Here is a 20,464-nt window from a genome sequence, read left to right on the forward strand (position 1 = left end):
ATCAAAAAATCTACCAACAATAAATGCTGGAGAGGGTGTGGAGAAAAGGGAACCCTCTTGCATTGTTGGTGGGAATGTAAATTGATACAGCCATTATGGAGAACAGTATGGAGGTTCCTTAAAAAACTAAAAATAGAATTACTATATGATCCAGCAATCCCACTACTGGGCATATACCCAGAGAAAACCATAATTCAAAAAGACATATGCACCCCAATGTTCACTGCAGTACTATTTACAATAGCCAGGTCATGCAAGCAACCTAAATGCCCATCGACAGACAAATGGATAAAGAAGATGTGGTACATATATACAATGCAATATTACTCAGCCATATAAAGGAATGAAACTGCGTCATTTATTGAGACGTGGATGGATCTAGAGACTGTCGTACAGAGTGAGGTAAGTCAAAAAGAGAAAAACAAATATCGTATATTAACGCAGATATGTGGAACCTAGAAAAATGGTACAGATGAGCTGGTTTGCAGGGCAGAAATTGAGACACAGATGTAGAGAACAAACATATGGACACCCAGGGGGGAAAGCTGCAGGGGGTGGTGGTGGTGGTGGTGTGATGAATTGGGAGATTGGGATTGACATGTATACACTGATGTGTATAAAATTGATGACTAATAAGAACCTGCTGTATAAAAAATAAATTAAATTAAATTAAAAAACAAAAAAGAAATTGAAGATGACCCAAATAAATGGAAAGATATACTGTGTTCATGGATTGGAAGAATTATTATTGTTAAATTGCTCATACTAACCAAGGCAATCTACATTCAATGCAATTCCTATTAAAATACCTATGACGTTTTTCACAGAACTAGAACAAATTATTCTAAAATTTGTATGGAAACTCAAAAACCCTGAATAGTCAAAACACTCTTGAGAGAGAAGAAGGAAGCTGAAGGTATCATCTCCCCTGATTTCAAACTATACTACAAATCTACAGTAAACAAAACAGTATGGTATTGGCACAAAAACAGACACACAGATCAATGGAACAAAATAGAGAACCCAGAGGTAAACCCACCCTATCATGGTCAATTAATCTATGACAAAGGAGGCAAGAATGTACAATGTGGAAAAAGATAGGCTCTTCAATAAATAGTGCTGGGAAAACTGGAGTTATATCCAAAAGAATCAAAGTGGACTACTTTCTCACACCATATACAAAAATAAACTCAAAATGGATTAAAAACTTAAATGCAAGACTTGAAACCATAAAACTCCTAAAAGAAAACAGGCAGTACACTCTTTGACATGGGTCTTAGCAATATTTTTTGGTCATGTCTCCCCAGGCAAGGACAACAAAAGTAAAAATAAACAAATGGGACTACATCAAACTAAAAAGCTTTTGCACAGTGAACGAAACTATCAACAAAATGAAAAGGCAACCTAATGAATGGGAGAAGATATTTGCAAATGATATATCCAATAAGGGGTTAATACCCAAAACATACAACTCAACATCAAAAAAGCAAACAACCCACTTAAATAAAAGGTCAGAGGACCGGAATAGACATTTTTCTAAAGAAGACGTACAGATGGTCAACAGACCCGTGAAAAGGTGTTCAACATCCCTAATCATCAGGGAAATGCAAATCAAAACCCCAATGATATACTACCTCACACCTGTCAGAATGACTATTGTCAAAAAAAGTAAGAAAAATAGGTGTTGGCAATTATGTGGAGAAAATGGAACACACATGCACTGTTGGGAAGATTGTAACTTGGTGCAGCCACTATGGAGAACAGTATGGCTGTTCCTCAAAAAATGAAAAATAAAACTGCCATATGATCCAGCAATTCCACTTCTGGGTATTTACCTGAAGAAAAGAAAAACACTAGTTTGAGAGGATATATGCACCCCAATGTTCATAGCAGCATTGTTTACAATAGCCAAGATATGTAAACATCCTGTGTCCATCATCAGATGAATGGATAAAGAAGATGTGGTGTATATAGACAATGGAACTATAAAAAGGATGAAATCTTGTCACTAGCGACAACATGGATGAATCTAGAAGGTAATATTCTAAGTGAAATAAGTCCGCCAGAGAAAGACAAATATCTCACTTATATGTGGAATCTAAAAATCAAACAAACAAAACAAAATGAAAACAGATTCATAAATACAGAGAACAAATGGGTAGTTGCCAGAGGGGAGGGGTGTGGGCATTGAGTGAAATAGGTTAAGGGGATTAAAATAAATAAGCCACGGGGATGTAATACACAGCATAAGGAATTTGGTCAATTATATTGTAATTACTTTGTATGGGGACAGATGGATACTAGACTTATGGTGGTGATCATTTCATAATGTATGCAAATGCCAAATCATTATGTAGTACACCTGAACTAACATAATATTGTACGTCATTCATAGTTCAATGAAAATAGTTAGGCGTCAGTGAAGAGACCATGCTGTCATGAAGCAGGAGGTGGTTTTCATTTAGAAAATAATGGCTTTATTCACAGGATTGAACTACAGAATATTAATTTTTTTAGATTGGTTTCTGTTTAACAATGTCTAAAATGTACTGTTAAATCCAATGTTAAGGTTACTTAGTAAAATTCAATCTCTTCTTGGCGAAAAGCACACAGCACTTTGATTTCAAATATAATCTGAGAAGCCCAGAAATGAGGCAAATGGAATCCCACGATGGAAAAGAATAGATGCTGGAGTCGCGAGAGGAGCCCTATTACTAGAGAAAGGAGCAGCCTATGCTACAAATGAAAAAATACATGCTTCCTTTGTTAAAATTATTCACCGTGCTATGGGTCACTTTTAAACACCATAAATTTAAAATCAGTTTTTATTGTAATTTCCACTCATAAACTGACTTTGACATTACTTTATGTTTAAGTTGTATGACTAAATTTATTTTTTATACCTTAAAGTACATAAACACCAGGCTTGGGAATTGACACAATGAAAAACACTTGAAGGTATTGATATTACATGATATTTTAACATGTCTAGACTATGAATAAATCATTTCTTGCATCACCAGAAGAAAAGTCTTAAGACGAAAACTAACTTGGGTCACCAGTTCATGTGAGAATGTTTGTTCCATTAGAAGTACACAAATGGTATCCATTAAGAGTTTATAATTGCAGAAATGTGGAAATGCGAATTTCACAATTCACATTATGATACTGTGTGCAGTCTAGTTTTAGAATGAGAAACTGGAAAATTGCCTCTGTGTCCACAAATCAAAAACACTCAGATATTAACATTTCAGTGTCATTTTCGTTTTTGTCAGTTTTCTACACAGTGCAATAGGTGAACCACGTTTTTTGAGTATAACATATACTTTGGGACTCAAAAAAAAGCTCTTTTGATTTTAAATGAAGAAACAGAGAGCATAGACTTCTAATTTTTCATGGATTGGCTCTTGTGCAAAAACCTCTGCCCCCCCCCCCCCGCCCACTGGTTTACATACAAATGAGCAAATGTTCTAGCAGAACCAAATGGGCTCTCAACCATAGGTGCCAATTACCTTATAAACATATTGTAAGCACTTCCACAAAGAAAAGAACTTCTCAGGGTTGTGATGACCAATTCAGCTGAATGACAGTGAAAGGGGATTACTAGCATTGGGAGGAAAAGGCTTGATCAAACTTCCTCAGGTCCATGGAAACGTTCCCCCTGGATCATTGTTAAATCCTTTGGATGGAAGATTACGTGTAGGCACAACACGGAGCCCAACAGAGAGATAAGTTCTAAATCAGCACGCAATGGAGGAGGACAGACATGTGCAAAGTCACTGGGATCTGAGGCCAGAAAGGCTTAACTGTAACCTGACTGTAGGTATTAAAATAGCAAGAGAAGTTATTTGTCAGTCAGAAGGAGGATTATCGGTTAGCAAGAGAGGGACAGAAAATAGGACAAGAAGACAAATTTTGAGGGTTTTCAAGCGCCTTATTTGGAAGGACAGTCTGATATTTTAAATTTCCAACAAGGTAATAAAATTTTTTTCAGTGATGTGTAAAAAGCAGCTATTTTTGAAACACAACATGTTAAAATCCAGTGGTGTAATACACACAGTTAACCTGGATACATAACTAGATTTCCCTATGGTCTAAATGTAAGTTCAGGGTGCAGGCCATAGCAACCTGTACAGTTACCATTACGCAGGTAGGTTGACTCTGCTGGGCCTAAGGCCTGCAGTCATTGCGATGGGACTCTTTTACATTGCTGACCCCTCCACAGCCCCTGACCCTCAGGTGTTTCTGACTCATTCACCCTTCTACTCTCCAGTTCTAGGCCAAGTTAAGCCTCTATATCCTACTTTTTTTTCTTTCTGTCCCATTGGCATAAATTTTTCTTCCAGCCTGTTCTTCTTTCCTTTGAATGAAAACTTTCAATTTTCTTTTTGTCTTTCTACCAATTCCTATGTAAGATTATTTCTATAAATTCTACCTCACAGTACATGTTTTTTCATTTTGTTTGTTTTTACCATTAAATTTTTTTTTAATTGAGGTATAGTTAATTTACAATGTTGTGTTAGTTTCTGGTGTACAGTAAACTGATTCAGTAATACATATATCCATATATATATCCTTTTTCAGATTCTTTTCTGTTATGGTTTATTACAGGATATTGACTATAGTTCCCTGTACTATACAGTAGGACCTTGTTGATCACAGTACTTGTCACTCGATCATAATCCTATCTTTGGTTATGGACCTTGTAAGGACCTTGTAAAGGGAATGAATGAGAAACCATTCTCGTGCCTCCTGTTTCCCACACCTGCCCCCCATCCCCCAGCTCGAGGAGGGGAGCCTCTTGAGTGCCGTTGGGATTGGGCTGAGAGGAGTGATGGTTTGTGCTTCATGAGCTCTTTTTTTTTTTTTTTTTTTTTTTGCGGTACGCGTGTCTCTCACTGCTGTGGCCTCTCCCGTTGCGGAGCACAGGCTCCGGACGCGCAGGCTCAGCGGCCATGGCTCACGGGCCCAGCCGCTCTGCGGCATGTGGGATCCTCCCGGACAGGGGCACGAACCCGTGTCCCCTGCATCGGCAGGCGGACCCCCAACCACTGCGCCACCGGGGAAGCCCTCGTGAGCTCTTCTGTTGAGAGTTTTGGCATCTATGTTCACTGTAGTTTTCTTCTTTCCTTCTGTCTTTGTCTGGTTTTGGTGTCAAGATAACCTTTCTATAGGTTGTCACGGCCTGGTCTGTTTTCTCACTTGGGCCACTCCACCAGCTTCCTGCTGTCCACGGGTTCCTGTCTTGCCAAGAGAATTCTCTGGAAGACCTCCACCAGGGGAGGTTGTTGCGGCTCTCCTTAGCCTTCCACACAAATAAGCCCATGGGAGAGGGTAGTTCTCAGGGGCGTCCACCAAAGCCTTCAGGGTGAGTTGAATGAGCTAGCCTGGGGGCGCCGGGGAGGGGTGGATGGGAAGAAGCTCGCCCACACCCTTTCTGCACCAAGACGCTCCTCAGCAATCTCTTTATCCCAGCTCAGCACCTGGCACCCCTGTGAGCCAGTCACCCTCCGCACCTGCAGTGATGCCGGGCCTCTCCCAAAATTCAGGTCACACCCTGCAACCTGATGGGTGATTCTCTTGTGTAATCTCCTCCCACTGGCTTTAGGGAAAGACTATTCAAAGTCTGAGAGACAGAAGAACGAGGGGAAGGAGAATTGCTCCCTTGCACACATTGCCTTCCTCCAAAGGCCTCTAGCCCTCTTCATATAGTCAAGGGGCTCTAGGTTTGGATAGGCCTATATTTTCCTGCAACATCTCCTCTTATTAAACCCCTTGGGAGTGACGAGCTACACATGGCCATTTCTTTGACCTTAAAATGGAACAGCATCCACAGAAATCCTGGTACCTTCCCACGATTTGTTGGGTGTGGGGTACGGCAAGGGCTTCTACAGTAATTCCAAGCGTCTTAGTCCATTTGGGCTGCCTTGACAAAAATACCATACACTGGGTGGCTTAGAGACAGCAGAAATTTTTTCTTACAGTTCTGGAGGCTGGAAAGTCCAAGATCAAAGTGGTGACAGATTCAGTGTTTGGCTGGGGCTATGTTCTCATTTAACTTCACATAGCAGAAGGGGCTGAAGAGCTCTCTGGAGTTGGGCACTGACCATTCCTGAGGGCTTCGCCCTCCTGACATAAGCACCTCCTACAGGCCCTACCTCCAAATAGCATCACCTTGAGTCTTAGAATTTAATATATGGATGTGGGGCGGGTGAGCACATATTCAAATATTCAATCTATAGCATCAGGGGAGCAGGAAAGGACTGTCTATTGGGTTTTTACATCCTCATGGAGTATATTACAACGTGCACACAAAAAGCCTTGAAACTCTTAAAGGCAAGTATCTGGGGGTGAGGAAGATTGTGTTCATTTATTAGGAGCTTTTTACTTTCTAAATTATTCATGTTTGGAAATTTTATTAATGAGCATGTATTCCTTTTGTAATTATCAACAACCAATAAAGATGGTTATTATTATTATTTTTTTTTTGCGGTACACGGGCCTCTCACTGTCGTGGCCTCTGCCGTTGCGGAGCACAGGCTCCAGACATGCAGGCTCAGCAGCCATGGCTCACGGGCCCAGCCGCTCCGCGGCATGTGGGATCTTCTCGGCCCAGGGCACGAACCCGCATCCCCTGCATCGGCAGGCAGACTCTCAACCACTGTGCCACCAGGGAAGCCCAAGATGGTTATTATTTTTAAAGAACTCTGGTCTGTAGTGTAAAGCTTCCTAGGTTTAAGAACATCACTCAGGAGAGTGTGTTCAGTCCTCACTGGTCTGAATAGTACATCCTGACTGGGTGGAAGAATGGAAAGATGGGCTGACGTGCCCTTTTCTACCTGTTCAGGTGTGTCACTTTCTCTTTTCCCTTTCTCCCAATCTTCCTGATTCAAACTACTACTATCCTTGTAACTAGTCACTCTCTCATCAGCAACACAGGTTTACAAGGCTTTTCCAACTTGAAAGTCAAGCTACTGCCCAATGCTACCCCAATACTTAGGTGTTCAGAGTCAGCAAAAGAGTGAACCCAATTTATTAAATAAGCTTAATTCAATGGAAGGTACTGGGTTGGCCAAAAAGTGCCTTCGGTTTTTAAGCAAAAATAAAAGACACATTTTTCATTTTCACCAAGAACTTTATTGAACAATATAGTCACCCCTTTTTTCCACTACCTTCTGCCATTTTCCATGCAACTTCATAATTCCATCTTCCAAAAACTTTTTATCTTTTTGAGCAAAGAACTGTTCCAGGTGCCTTTTACAGTCTTCTAGGGAATTGAAATTTTTTCCATTAAGAGAATTTTGTAAAGACTGAGATAAATGGAAATCTGAAGTTGCAATGTCTGGTGAATATGGTGGATGAATCAAAACTTTCCAGCCAAGCTGTAACAGTTTTTGCCTGGTCATCAAAGAAACACGTGGTCTTGTGCTTTCCTGATGGAACATTATACGTTTTCTGTTGACTAATTCTGGACGCTTTTCGTCAAGTTCTGCTTTCAGTTGGTCTAGTCGGGAGCAGTACTTGTTGGAATGATTCGTTTGGTTTTCCGGAAGGAGCTCATAATAGGGGACTCCCTTCCAGTCCCACCATATACACAACATCACCTTCTTTGGATGAAGGCCGGCCTTTGATGTGGTTGGTAGTGGTTCATTTCCCTTGCCCCACGCTCTCTTCCATTCCACATTGTCGTGCAGTGTCCACTTTTCATTGCCCGTCACCATTTGTTTTAAAAATGGAAACTTTTCATTACGTTTCAATAGAGAATCGCATGCGGAAATATGGTCAAGAAGGTTTTTTTCGCTTAACTTATATGGAACCCAAACGTCAAAGCGATGAACATAACCACGCTGGTGCAAATGATTTTCAACAATTGATTTGTATATTTTGAGTATGTCGGCTGTCTCCCGCGAGAGACATTAATTGTTCTCAATTAATGTCTCGATTTGATCGCTATCAACTTCAACTGGTCTACCCGATCATGGAGCATCGTCCAGTGAGAAATCTCCAGCACGAAATCTCTCAAACCACTTTTGACACGTTCGATCAGTCACAGCACCTTCTCCATACACTGCACAAATCGTTTTTTGTGTTTCAGTTGCGTTTTTACCTTTCTTGAAATAATAAAGCATAATATGCCGGAAATGGTGCTTTTTTCTTCCATATTCAATATTAAAATGGCTACACAAAAATCCACCAATTTTGATGTCTTTTTTTAAAATGCACGCTGATGTGACAGCTGTCACATACAACCTAACACAATTGTTTCGAATGAAGTTAAAGATAACTATGCGCTACTAGAGCCATCTTCTGGAAAAAAACTGAATGAAACTTTTGGCCAACCCAGTACATCAGCTATTAAAAATGGTTCATTCTAGGGCTTTCCTGGTGGCGCAGTGGTTGAGAGTCCACCTGCCCATGCAGGGGACACGGGTTCGTGACCCGGTCCGGGAAGATCCCACATGCCGCGGAGCGGCTGCGCCTGTGAGCCATGGCCGCTAAGCCTGAGCGTCCGGAGCCTGAGCTCTGCAATGGGAGAGGCCACAGCAGTGAGAGGCCCGTGTACCACAAAAAAAAACAAACAAAAAAACAAACAAAAAAATGGTTCATTCTAGTCTTGAAAAAAAATCACCAGCTTCACATAAAATTTAAAGTGGTAGGGAGATTATGATCTTTAATTCTTGAACTCCCCTCCTAACCATAAATTCTCCTTCACATACAGAGTTAAAAAGGGATGTAAGAGGAGTTTAAATTCTTGGCCCTTCAGCCAAATAAAATAGTAATAAATGGACTGGAGGGGGAGAAGAGAAATTGAAGAGATTTCTCCTCTGAGAATTGGTGCTGGTCTATGAATTCCCACTTCGAACTCCAAGAAGTGATATGTGTGTGGAAGGCTGAGGTGACATGTTGCCATTTAATCCCTAGCCTAGTAAGGGAGGCCTCGAGGGAGCTACTTGGGAAATCTGACATATGGTCGTTGCATCTGAGAGAGGGCTGGTACACAACTTAGGCATGGGAGAACTTCAGCCGACTCTGGAGTTCAGCTGACTCCCTCTGGGATATCCAAGAAGGGCTGATAGATTTAATATTAGAACTAGGACAAGGCAGCTACATTGGGAACGGCCTACGCTCTCAAAGGTTATTGGTGCAAGCCATACGGATCATGTGGCGTGCAGGGGATTTGGGCAGTGTGTGAGAAGGGGCAAAACTGGCCTGCCGTTGTCTTAAATTTCTCCTCCAAGCCAGCGGGCCTTCAGGAGAGGATTAGGAGACCTTAGCAGGAAGAGGCAGAAGTTTAAGTGACCACAGTATGCCCTGCAGCAGGTGAGGGAATTTTAAGTGGCTAGCTGGAGTAGAGATGTCTCTATTCACTTTGAGGAAACTATAGGAGAGAGGCCTCCCCAGAAGTGAATGGCCCACAGGAGGAAAAGTCACATTCAAACACTCACAAGTTCAGAGAGCAGGAAACCACCTTGGATGGTACAATTCATAGTAAAACTCTTCTCGATTTTCTTCTTCCCTCCTCATTTTGCCCTTCCCTTCAGCAGGATTCCAGCCTGAAACAGGTCGGGGGTAACATAACCACATAATGCATTGTCAAGAGATGTGGGCTTCATCCATAAAGTTGTGTTGTGACTACAAATACGTTTGCTCAATTCAGTGGTTAACGATGTACCCACGCTCCATGGACCCAGGCAAGCCACCCCGGAACCATTCCGTGGGCTTCACTATGGGCCTATGGCGGTACCTTGCTCACTTATTTATGAACATCACGAGTAGCTGTGATTTCATTCTGATATGTTCACAGAGTCAAGTACGTTTAGGGTATAAAGTCATCATGGAAATTTACAGGAATGTAGAGATCTAAATATAAAGGCCATAACATCACATGATAAGGCAGCGTCCAGCCCAGCAGCTACTCAGGCTGGGCCCCGGTGCCAGCAAATCAGAAGGTCATTTGGGCAGCTGGGAAACGTTCCCTTCATAGTCCGCCATGCCTGCAACCTGGGGAGGACTTCTGCCTTGGACACTAGGGAGCTTCTTCCTTTACAGCGGCAGGGGAAGCCCCCAAGGCGACCGGGCTCTGCAGAACAACACCTGCGCCGCGCGTGGGCTCCTAGCTTTTCCGGTTCAGCAGCCAGGACCTAATTAAGTATTCCACAGAGGTGACGTGGCCGGGAGACCACGCCTCCTCAGAAACCCCGCCCCGCCCCGCAGCCGGCAGCGCGTGATGTCACGGCGTCCCGGGCGCGCCCCGCCCCCGGCCGCTTGTCGCCAGGGGCCGCTCGCGGGTCCGGTCTCCTAGGCAACCAGGCGCTCCGCCCCTCCGCCCCTTTAACCTTTAGGGTCCGCGGGGCCGAGTCCTGCGCTCGCTCCCTACTCCCCTGCGTTTCCACTCTTCGCCGGGGCTGTCCCGGCCGGAAGCGAAGATGGCGGCGGCGGCGGGTGCGGCGTCAGCCGAGCTGGTGATCGGCTGGTGCATCTTCGGCCTCCTGCTCCTGGTAGGGGAGACGCTTGGAGTTCCCCAGGGCCTGGACGGGGGAGGGGCAGCCCCGCCGTTGGTCTCCGGGGCCGGGACCCTCCTTGCCCCGCCCCGCCCGCTCCTGCGGGGGCTGCGGGGGCCCCGGGCTGGGCCGCGGTGAGGGGCGCGCCGGCCCCTCGTTGCCCGCGCGGGGTGGTCCCCCCGGCTGGTGGCTGCGTCCTGACCCGGACTCCGCGCTGGCGCACCTGGGTATGGGGGCCCGGGGAGAGGAGGGGCCCTGGGACCCGGGAGCGCCCGCCTGCTCGAGTCCCGTGGGCGCCGCGTCGTCGCCCCGGAAGGGGGGTGTCTCTGCTCCTCTGAGTGGTCCACCTTGTCCCTTCCCTTAGGATGGGGGGTCTTCAGCCTTCTCTCCCCATTGTGAGACCCTGCCTTGGTGACGTGCGGTGTTCGTTCTGACGCTGGGTTTCGCGTTCCTTCCTGGTTTCTGATGGGCGAAAACCTGTGCAGGGCGGAGCTGGGCCCCTGGTCACTGCCAGTGTCAGGGTCTGTGTACCCACCTGTCTGACTTCAGGTGTCTCCTTCCCAGCCCCCAGGTTCCTGTTTCTCCAGTGAGCAAAACGTGGGCCTTAATGGGCCAAATGGCCTAGGTTGTACTTCCCTAACCTATATTAAAAGCCTTTTATTTGGGAATTCAGTTTATTTCTCTTCGTACCCTTCCCCAGTCTCACTCTTCCCTCGTGGTCTCCAGCCCAACAGGACAACAGGACAACTATCTGCCCCAAAGTATTTTGCCACTTTGCATTAGGAAAACAACAAAATCGAACCAAAAAACTGTTTACTTCACTTGTTGAAATCAAGACTTGTCTTATTTTACTTCACTTTCTTGATTCCACTACCGTGTCTGCAACCTCTGTGTTTTTCCAGTGTGTCTGTTTTTCCAGTAGGTGTTGCAGCGGAAACTACTCTCTCCTCCAAAGTGCGAAAACTTGAAAAGGCTTCTCTTGTTGCTTTTACCCCTCGCCCGGAAAGTAATAATGCCTTTACCCCAGAGCACACTTTATTCTGCTTGGAGAAAAGTGGAAACCGTGAAGGTTGGCTGTGGTTTCCAAAGCCTGTACTTGGAAAGTTCACTGGCTTTTCCATACCCTCGTATTCACTTGACTTTGTAGGGGAGCAAAATTTGGCGGCCCGGAATGGCTCTCTGGCTTGATGGTTAGTTCAGGCTGATTATATGTAAGAAACAGAAGACTCGGGAAATCTTTCTTTTTTACCTCTGTCTTAGCTGCTGGGAGAATTTTAGGTAAGGGGCTTGTTCCCAAAATAGAGTCGTCACCTGAGATATCTGCAGAGGATGTGGGCTAGGCGTGATGGTGGTGGTTCTCCGCTGGGCCTAGAAATCCGAGTCCCTCTGTCCTGTTGTGTCTGCCTGGCCCAGCAAAAGTGTATTTGCCAACCTTTTGCTTTCTGTCTGCCTATGAATTGCCTTCCTCCCTGTTGAAGTCCCAAACCACCCCCCGCCAGGATCCTCTGTCTATAGCTGAAAGTGGTATTTAAGGTGAGGGCTTTGGCCATTTTGGCGAGTTTTCTTGGGTCTCTCCCCTGTATACATGTTCTCAAGCGTTTGTTTGATTTTCTCCTGTTGATCTATCTCATGTCAATTTAGTTGTTAGACCAGTCAGAAGAACTGAAGAACGAAAGGTACATTTCCTCCTCCCTGATAGAGGAAAACAAAGGAGCAGGTAACCTGTATCAAAGTTCAGGGGGGAGTCTCTTGGCAGTTATCAGTGAAAAACATGTAAGGTACAGCAGTTATGCTGTAAATTGTAGGAGGATGCAAACAAAGCAAAATGTGGCCTTTAGGAGGGCCTGAAGATAGGTGGGAAAACAAAAATTCTTGTAACAGGTTATTTTAAGTACTGAAAACCAAAGTATGGTTTTATGAATTAAATAGGACTTCAGAGAATAGAGAACAATATTGGGAGAAAGTGGAATTGAGGCAAACTTTGGGTAGATAATGAAGGGAAGCCATTTAAGTTGGTGATATTACAATGGGAACAAGATAAAATGAAAAGGGAATTAAAGGTCTGAAATTAGATTTTGGAGTAGAAAGAAATTAGTAATGAGGGCCATTGTTTAATTTTCTGCAAGTCTCTTTAGTTCCTGGATTATTAGAAGAGAGCTAATTCTCATGTCTGCTTCTGCATTCAGCCTTTTCAGAGATTATTTTGGTTGAAGTATATGAAGTTTTAGTGATATGCAGTTGGAAGCAGAGTATCTTTTAGGTCATTGTGGACCTTGTTCTATAATACTACACCAAAACTCAGTAAGTAGAAGCTTCTTAATATGAAATATGGTTTCTGAAACCCTATCAATGAACTTTTGTTCAGTTGTATTAAAGTCCACATTGTACTTTGAATGGATCTTTCCCCGTGTGTGGTTTTATAATGTGATGCATTTGATCATTTAGAAAATACTGGTTCACTGAGTTATGCAGATCTTCCAAATATGGTTACCTTTCATTATATAAATCAAAATATCACATTCATCAGTATCACTACTGATCTTGTCAGAAGAAATGTCTCAGAAATGAATTGTCAAGCTCACAGTCAGGGATACCGGTTTTCCAAAATTCTGGTTTTCATTTGAAAGCTTGAATTTTATCACCTGTAACAAATACTGTCAGTTGTTTTTCTTGAACTGATCGGCTTCCTTTGTTCATTTAGACAAAATCTGCCAAATATCCAAGTCTGAATAACCATAGTTAGTCACTTGTGCTTTCAAGTGAAAATGATGTTTCTTGGAAATAGTGCCTAGTTTGGCTTTTGACTCTTAAATACTGAGGTGCTTTTCCTGGGGGCAGCCAGCCATCGCAGGTTGAGTACATACTTCCAGTATGCATTTGCCCACAGAGTATTAAAAGAGTCAAGTGTTGAAGTTTAATAAAGGTAACATTTACTGCTTTGTCAATTATAGTTTTAAGTTAAATAGTCTTTAAAAAGATTTCTTTTTCCCCCTTATGTGAGTGTGGTGTGGTGGTAAAGAGTAAGATTACTACTGGCACGTTTGGTGCCATTGTCTGGATTCATGCTTAAATCGCCAGCAGTTTTCCCCACCGAGGCTTTTGCACCATCATGTATCAACATAGTGACAGAGGCGGATGACGTCTTAGTATTATTATGGGGTTAGTTTCAATTTGCAAATCCCCAGAAAGGGTTGTGGGACTGCCAGGGGTCTGGGGATTTAACACTTTGAGAACTGCTGCCAGTCATCTTCTAAAGAATCAGAACACTGAGACTGACTACTTTTGTAACCTTGGGCAAACAGGATGGACTTCATTTTCTTCTGCCGCATAAGGCAAGGTGAGACTTGGCCCCTCCAAAGCCTATAGTCTAACTGTCCGTGTTTACTCTGTCAATCTGAGCTCCTCTACCTAAGCCTCCCCCTGCAGGATGCTCAGTAATTTGGTTTACACCGTCTCTCCAGTTGCACTTCCCGTTACTGTACAAGATTGAGTCTCCATTTCTGTAAAGCAAGTTTACTCTTGTTACTCAAAGTGAGGGCATCATCTGGGAACTTGTGAGAAATACAAAATATAAGACCCCAGCCCCACCGAATCAGAATCTGCAGTTCGACAAGATCCCAGGCAGTAGGTGTGTGCGTTCATTTAACAAAAGTTTATCTGTTCTCATGTCTGCCTCTGCCCAGGTGCTTCTCCACCTTGACTGCTCATTAAAGCCACCTGGGGACTGTTAAAAGCCCTAATGCCCAGACAGGTGAAATCACAATCTCTTGGGAGGCGTTGGGGACTGCTCTAAACATTTCCTTATAGTTGTTAGCAGAATTATGCATTGGTTTCTTTTATGAAATCCTCTAAGATGTTATTTCATATGACATTTAATAATAATTGCTGCTGTTTGTGGCGCTGTGCTAAACCCTTCATTCAGTTTTTATAACCTGCTATGAAAGAAGTATTCTTATTTCTATCTTACAGTTGAGGACATCTGGTTTATTTTATAACGTAGTAACTATTGATAGATTTGTTACCGAGTCCAAGCTCGCTCTGCTCGCAGCATGACAGGCCAATGAACCCGAGACGAGGTGTCGGGGCAAGGAATACGACTTTACTCGCAGACCGAGAAGATGGTGGACTAGTGTCTCTGAAAAACCATCTTATGGGGTCTGGATGCCAGTTTCTTTTGCAGAATCAGAGAGGGAGAGGCCTTGAGGAAGTAAAGTAAAAGGGCCATCAGTCTTGCAAAATACTTCCTGGAATGACCAGCCTGGGAGAGGGGATGTGTTAGTTTCTTTTTCCTTGCAGCCATTCACAGGCAGGCGCAGGCCATTAGGTATGGTTATAATAACAAAAGCAACGAAAAGCAAAGGTTAAAGTCAAAGAAACAGATCCAACTTGGAGTCCGATTTAGCTCTTCCCTGTTACAGATTTAACCTGTAAACAACTGTTTGGGGTTCTGTTTTAAGACTGTAAAGGGACCTTGAGACCAAAAAGTTTGGGAACCTCTGGCTTAACTATTTTGCCTGCGTTGCCCTTTCCCTGTTATTGGCAAACTCCTTCCTTTGCAGTAATACCTGTCACTCTGAACTTTGTAAAAGTGCAGATCTCCTTGAAGACAAACAAAAAATTTATTGAGCACTTTGTGTCAGGATAGAAAGAAAAGGTTCATCTTCCAGTGGCTTCCAAAATAATTGGGGAATATTTTAAATATCTGTCAATTAATTTAGAAACAAACCCATTAAATATTAATATAAGTAACATTTTATGAAAGAATATTTTCCAGAACAAAAAGAAATTAGTAAGTTGTTAAGCTGGAATTTGAATGAAGGTCTTCTTTCTCCCCCTCCTTCCCTTCCTTCCTTCCTTTCTTTTTCTTTCTTTCTCTCTCTCTTCCCCCTTTCTTCCTCCCTCCCTCCCTCTCTCTCCTTTCTTTCTTTCTCCCTTCGAAGCTTTCTTTCTTTCTCTCTCCCTCCCTTCCTTCCTTCCTTTTCTTTCTTTCTTTCTCTCCCCCTCCCTCTCTCCCTTCCTCCCTCCCTCCCTTCCTCCCTCCCTCCCTCCCTCCCTCCCTCCCTCTCTCTCTGTCTTTCTTTCTCTCCCTTCCTTCCTTCCTTCCTTCTTCCTCCCTCCCTCCCTTCCTTCCTTCCTCCTTCCCTCCCTCCCTCCCTCCCCTCCTTTGTTTCTTTCTCTCCAACAACCAGGTTCCCAGGAGCACATTTTCCTTTTCACCTTATTTTTTCCTGCTATTCTGATACCAACTGAAATGTTAATAATGTAAAGGAATTACATGCAACAACTTGGATGGATTTCAGATTCATTATGCTAAGTGAAAGAAGCCAGACTCAAAAGACATGCTATATAAGGACATGATGACATTCTAGAAAAAGCAGAAGGTATGGGGACAGATAACAGATAGGGGTTGTCGAGGGCTGGGGAGTAGAGAGACGGGTTAACTCTGGAGGGGCAAAGGGGATTTTTCTGCAGTGATGGAACTGTTCTTATATCTTGACTGTGGTTGGAGAATTTGGAAACTGAAACTAGTTAGGTGGTGCTTAGGTTAGTTAGGCGGTGCTTAGTTCAATTCTGGCTCCTGAACTAGAAGGGAAGTAACGTTACATGAAAAACTGGGTTTGCCTGTTGATGGGTGTTGAACCAAAACACACAACCAAGCCGAAGAGCAGGAGTAGGGAGAACACTGGGGATCCTTCCCAAAGCAGTGTCTCCTCAACAGCAAGATTGGGGGAGTTTTAAGCTAAGGGTGTATGCATATTATTAAGGGGCTTGAGCAGAGGAATAGGATTGGGGCAAAGGTCCACAGAGTCCAAGCTTTAATTGATTCAAGTCACTAGGGTCAGAAAAGGTCAACATCATCACCCCTTAGGTTCCAGTTGATCTAGTGGTTGAGCACCCCAGGCGGGGTGAAATTCTGCAAAACAGCTCAAGAAAGTGCTTCAGGCTAATCTTTACCACCTGTTGAAACAGAATTGGGAGTTTACAACTGATTTATTATCTTTACTGTTGTTACTTCTCTCACCTGATAAGTCTTTTGTTCCTTTAAGATCTTTAGTTACTGAGACCCAGTCAAGCAAGTGCGCTGTAGCCAGGCTTAGATGGCTTGGGCCAAAAGGGGCTTCTCTTAAGTCAAGAAGGCCCTGCCTGGTTCTCTTTCTCTAGGGAATCCCTGCCCTGTCTGCTTACAGTGAAAGTTAAATCTGTTGAAAAGCATGAAATGCCAAAACTAAGCTTGTGTCCCAGGGCTTTGATAGAGCTTGGTTAAAACCCTGGTTCGCCTCAGATTGGAATCCTCAGGCATTTGAAGTGCTGCCTGGAGGAGCCTCACTCTCTGATTGAAGTGGTTTGCGGGTGGGTGTACAGGTAGGAATTTAAGTTTTTACCCAGGGGATTCGAACACAGCCAAGGTTGAGAATCACTGATTCAGGATCTGTCTGCTTCCCCTAGGATTAGGGCGGAGGTTCTCGAAGTGTAGTCCTTGGACCAGCATCAGCCTCACCTGGGAACTTGTGACAAATGGAGGTTTTCTGGACCTTCTCCAGACCTGTTGGATCTGGAACTCTGTGCTTTAGCAGCCCTCCAGGGGATTCTGATGCTGGAATCTGAAGCTAGAGGATTGCGAGAGTACAGTCCTATACCCTCTGTTAGTTTCTAGGAAGATGGAGATGACTGTTAAGAGTACCTTGTTGAGACGTCAACCTCAGTACCTCTGAGTGTACTTTTCCCTGAAAAGTTCCTTGCAGTGCATGTGCATCCATCTTCAGTGTTCACTTTTCTTCGTTTAATGCCCTTTGAAATGTGAATTATAATATAATGTGTCAGTTGCATGGTGATTATTGGCAGTTAATCTTTAGTTGAATGGTACTCTTGAGCTGTCATAATGGGACAGAAGTTAATTTTAATTCAAGTGGTATTCTGTGATGCTTCAGCAGTAAGAATACGATAGAATAACTACTAGTTATGTCTTCTTTAGGTTGGGGAGATCTATAGGGAAAAGTATTCAGAGCTAGTTAGAACTGTAATGTTGTGTGAAACCATGAATGGTTATACTGTGTTCAGTGAGGAAATATGTAACTGAGCACTGTTATTGATAACTTTTGCTTGTTTTTTTTGGTGTCTTGGCACCCAAGTGAAGTTGTACTGCTTTCATGAACTCGGCTTTGAAAGTTATAAATCTTGAATAAATTTATAAGGGGTAGTGGATGTTGCTTGCACATCCGGAAGAATCGCTACTTGACATAATGTTTCCCATTGGGAACTTACAAACACAGACTAAAATCAGTTTTAGAGAATACATAGGGCAGTAACAAAACATTTCTTTCTGTTCTATTTCAGGCTATTTTGGCATTCTGCTGGGTTTATGTTCGTAAATATCAAAGTCAGCGGGAAAGTGAAGTTGTCTCCACCATAACAGCGATCTTTTCTCTGGCGATTGCTCTCATCACATCAGCACTTCTACCAGTGGATATATTTTTGGTTTCCTACATGAAAAACCAAAATGGTACATTTAAGGTAATTATCATCATACTATGGGAATTTTTCCCTTTCATATTCTTGGCAATTAAGTATTTACTGAAATGTTTAGCAGTGCAGTGTATGTTGTGTTTTATTGTCGTCTCTGGGAATAAGCGGGAATGGAAATGCACTTAGAGGCCGAGCATGTGACAACTACATGGAACAGACTGCTCGCTGACTTACACCCATCCAAGTGTGAAGAATACCTTTGTTAATTGGAAAATGTGCTAAGTAATCATAATAGGGTTATTTTTGTGCCTCTTGCAGCTCCCTTGAAGTCTGTTTGACTTGATCTGCATCAGTGCAGTATGTAGATAAGTTAGAAGGGGTTTTGTTAGTGGCAGATTAGGGTCTTCATCTCTATGTCACATTGAGTACTCTGAGTCACTGTGATGTGGGCTGCGGGTTATCAGACCTGAGTTCTAATCTTGATTCGCACTGTCTAACTTGTGTCTTTGGCCAAACTGAACTTTTCTGGACTTCAAGTTCCTCATTTTTAAAATGCATGGTGTTGGACTGGAAAATTTCTGAGTTCCTTTTCAATTATGCAGGTTACTTTTACATTTCTTATTAGTGTAACCTTCTATGAGGCAGGAACTGTATCTTGTCTGTTTCTGTATGCCCAGTGTCTGACAAGCAGTAGGTACTTAAATATTTGAATGAAATATTATTTCAGTTATCTCAATAATGCATGGTTCCAAAATAAGTTCCTGAATTGGGCCAACTGGGCTGAAATGATTTGGTAATTTTTGGTAGTTAGGTTTGGATAGATTCTGATTGCTGTGAAAACTACAGTTATTTTCTGTAGGTCAGTCATTCATTTAGCGAGTATCAGTTGACCACTTAGTATGTGCCAAACACTGTACAGAGATAGTAACTAACATTTGTTGAGTATTTACTATGTGTCAGACCCTTTCCTAAATGGTTTACATGTCTTCACGCCATTAATGTCCCAACAGCCCTAGGAGGTAGATAGTGTTATCCGTTGTTATGGGCAGGAAGCCAGGGTTCAGAGAGGTGACGTGACCCATCTCAGGTCTTGGGGTTTGTAAGTGCTGTTGCTGGGATTTGAAGTTCTGCAGTCTGGCTCCAAGGCTCTTTGCTCACTGGGATCTGGATCTGTACCTCTATCTATATCTATCCATCTGATACAGTGGAAGTAGTGTTATCCCTTGTATAATTGTTGTTTGACTAGGAGATTTTTTTAGTTTTAAATTTAGAATATTTGATTTGTTTAGATTTTGTGGGATTATGTTTTCATCTTGAAATTTCTAAAGTAAGTATTTTCATGAAATTATGAACTTGCCCTTAGAGTATGTAGTTGTTCTGGGACCATGCTTAATTTAGTAGTCACTTTCTGGGTACTAGTTTTTTGTTTTACTTTTGTTTTTTTTAACCCGTGAGATTGCATTTATACTTGTTTAAACAAGACTTAGGAATTCACCCACCTAAAGAAGCAAAAGTATTACCCATAAAAACTTGGGGCATTTATTTTATTAATAATATGCCCCAAAAGAGAAGAAAATATATAACTGTAGTTAATGTGCTTATTTTATGGTTGTTAAATCTGAATGTGTACCAATAATTAGAAGGGAAAAATTCCATGTTAGTGTTTTTTCCCCCAATTAAAAAAAAAATGTTTTCTTTCATTATTGAGGGATTATTTATTCAGCAATTGTATGTTTTTTTCCTGCTGTTCATTTACTTAGTTGTCTCTGTTTAGTTCTGTTTGTTTTTAGCTAACTCAGCTTAATGTACCAGTTGTTTTCCCAATACTTTGATGCCTTTCTTGATATTTTAAACATTCTTTGTTTCCCTTTCTGTCTTTTTCTGGGAGGGCTGGATGGGGGACTAGTGAAATTCATAAGAGTTGTCATTTGAAGCTGGCATGTGCTAACACTCAAAGGAGAACTGAAAAGACTTTCAAAGGACACTTCCCCAGTAAACCGTAGCGAGTATTTTCTCCAAAATGTTATTAATGAATTCCCTTGGGGTGCTTAGTGAAAGACAAGAGTAGGTATTTAAGAATTAGTTTTCAGACTTCATGCGGCAGCTGTAAATTTAGCTGTCTTCAGGTAGAAGTGCCCACAGTGTCTTTAATCTCTTCTGTCCTTATTAGTCAGGATGAATCTGCAAGTTGACGTTGTTTTCCATGATGAATTATGTTGTACCCTAAGTATAACAGTGTGCATTTCTTATTCCTAAATGAATATAAGTATCGTCTAACTTTCTCCATTTCCACCTCAAATATTGAAGCCTCTAAACCAATTAGGGACCTGCTTATAAGGTATAATTGTTTGGAAACTCGAGATGTCGAGGACTGCTAACATTTGGCGTAGGAACTGAGGGTGCCAGGCAGGCAGTCTACATACTTTCCCTGTTTTGTCTTATTTGCCTTCCTAGCTGTTTCTGCCTTCTTTTGGCCAAGGGTATATTGTAATAACGTC

The 20,464-nt window shown here is 42.7% G+C and overlaps 1 protein-coding gene across 4 annotated transcripts in view; it reads left to right on the forward strand.

The window, feature by feature from the left end:
• Positions 1-10,271: 10,271 nt before the first annotated feature.
• LMBRD1 (LMBR1 domain containing 1) overlaps positions 10,272-20,464 on the forward strand; it is a 116,963-nt gene continuing 106,770 nt past the window's right edge. For 2 of the 4 annotated variants that reach the window (XM_027093260.1, XM_027093269.1), the window contains exons 1-2: positions 10,274-10,499; positions 17,838-18,014. In XM_027093260.1, the coding sequence (XP_026949061.1) occupies positions 10,428-10,499; positions 17,838-18,014 (249 nt within the window). In that variant the 5' untranslated portion in view covers positions 10,274-10,427. Of the gene's footprint in view, positions 10,500-17,837; positions 18,015-20,464 lie in introns of all 4 variants that reach the window. The other 2 variants (XR_003430032.1, XM_027093246.1) reach the window with 2 other exon arrangements.

This window comes from Aethalodelphis obliquidens, unplaced genomic scaffold (assembly GCF_003676395.1).
Source record: "Aethalodelphis obliquidens isolate GAN/ISIS:26980383/991018 unplaced genomic scaffold, ASM367639v1 scaffold3, whole genome shotgun sequence".
In the NCBI taxonomy this organism is placed as follows: Eukaryota; Metazoa; Chordata; class Mammalia; order Artiodactyla; family Delphinidae; genus Aethalodelphis; species Aethalodelphis obliquidens.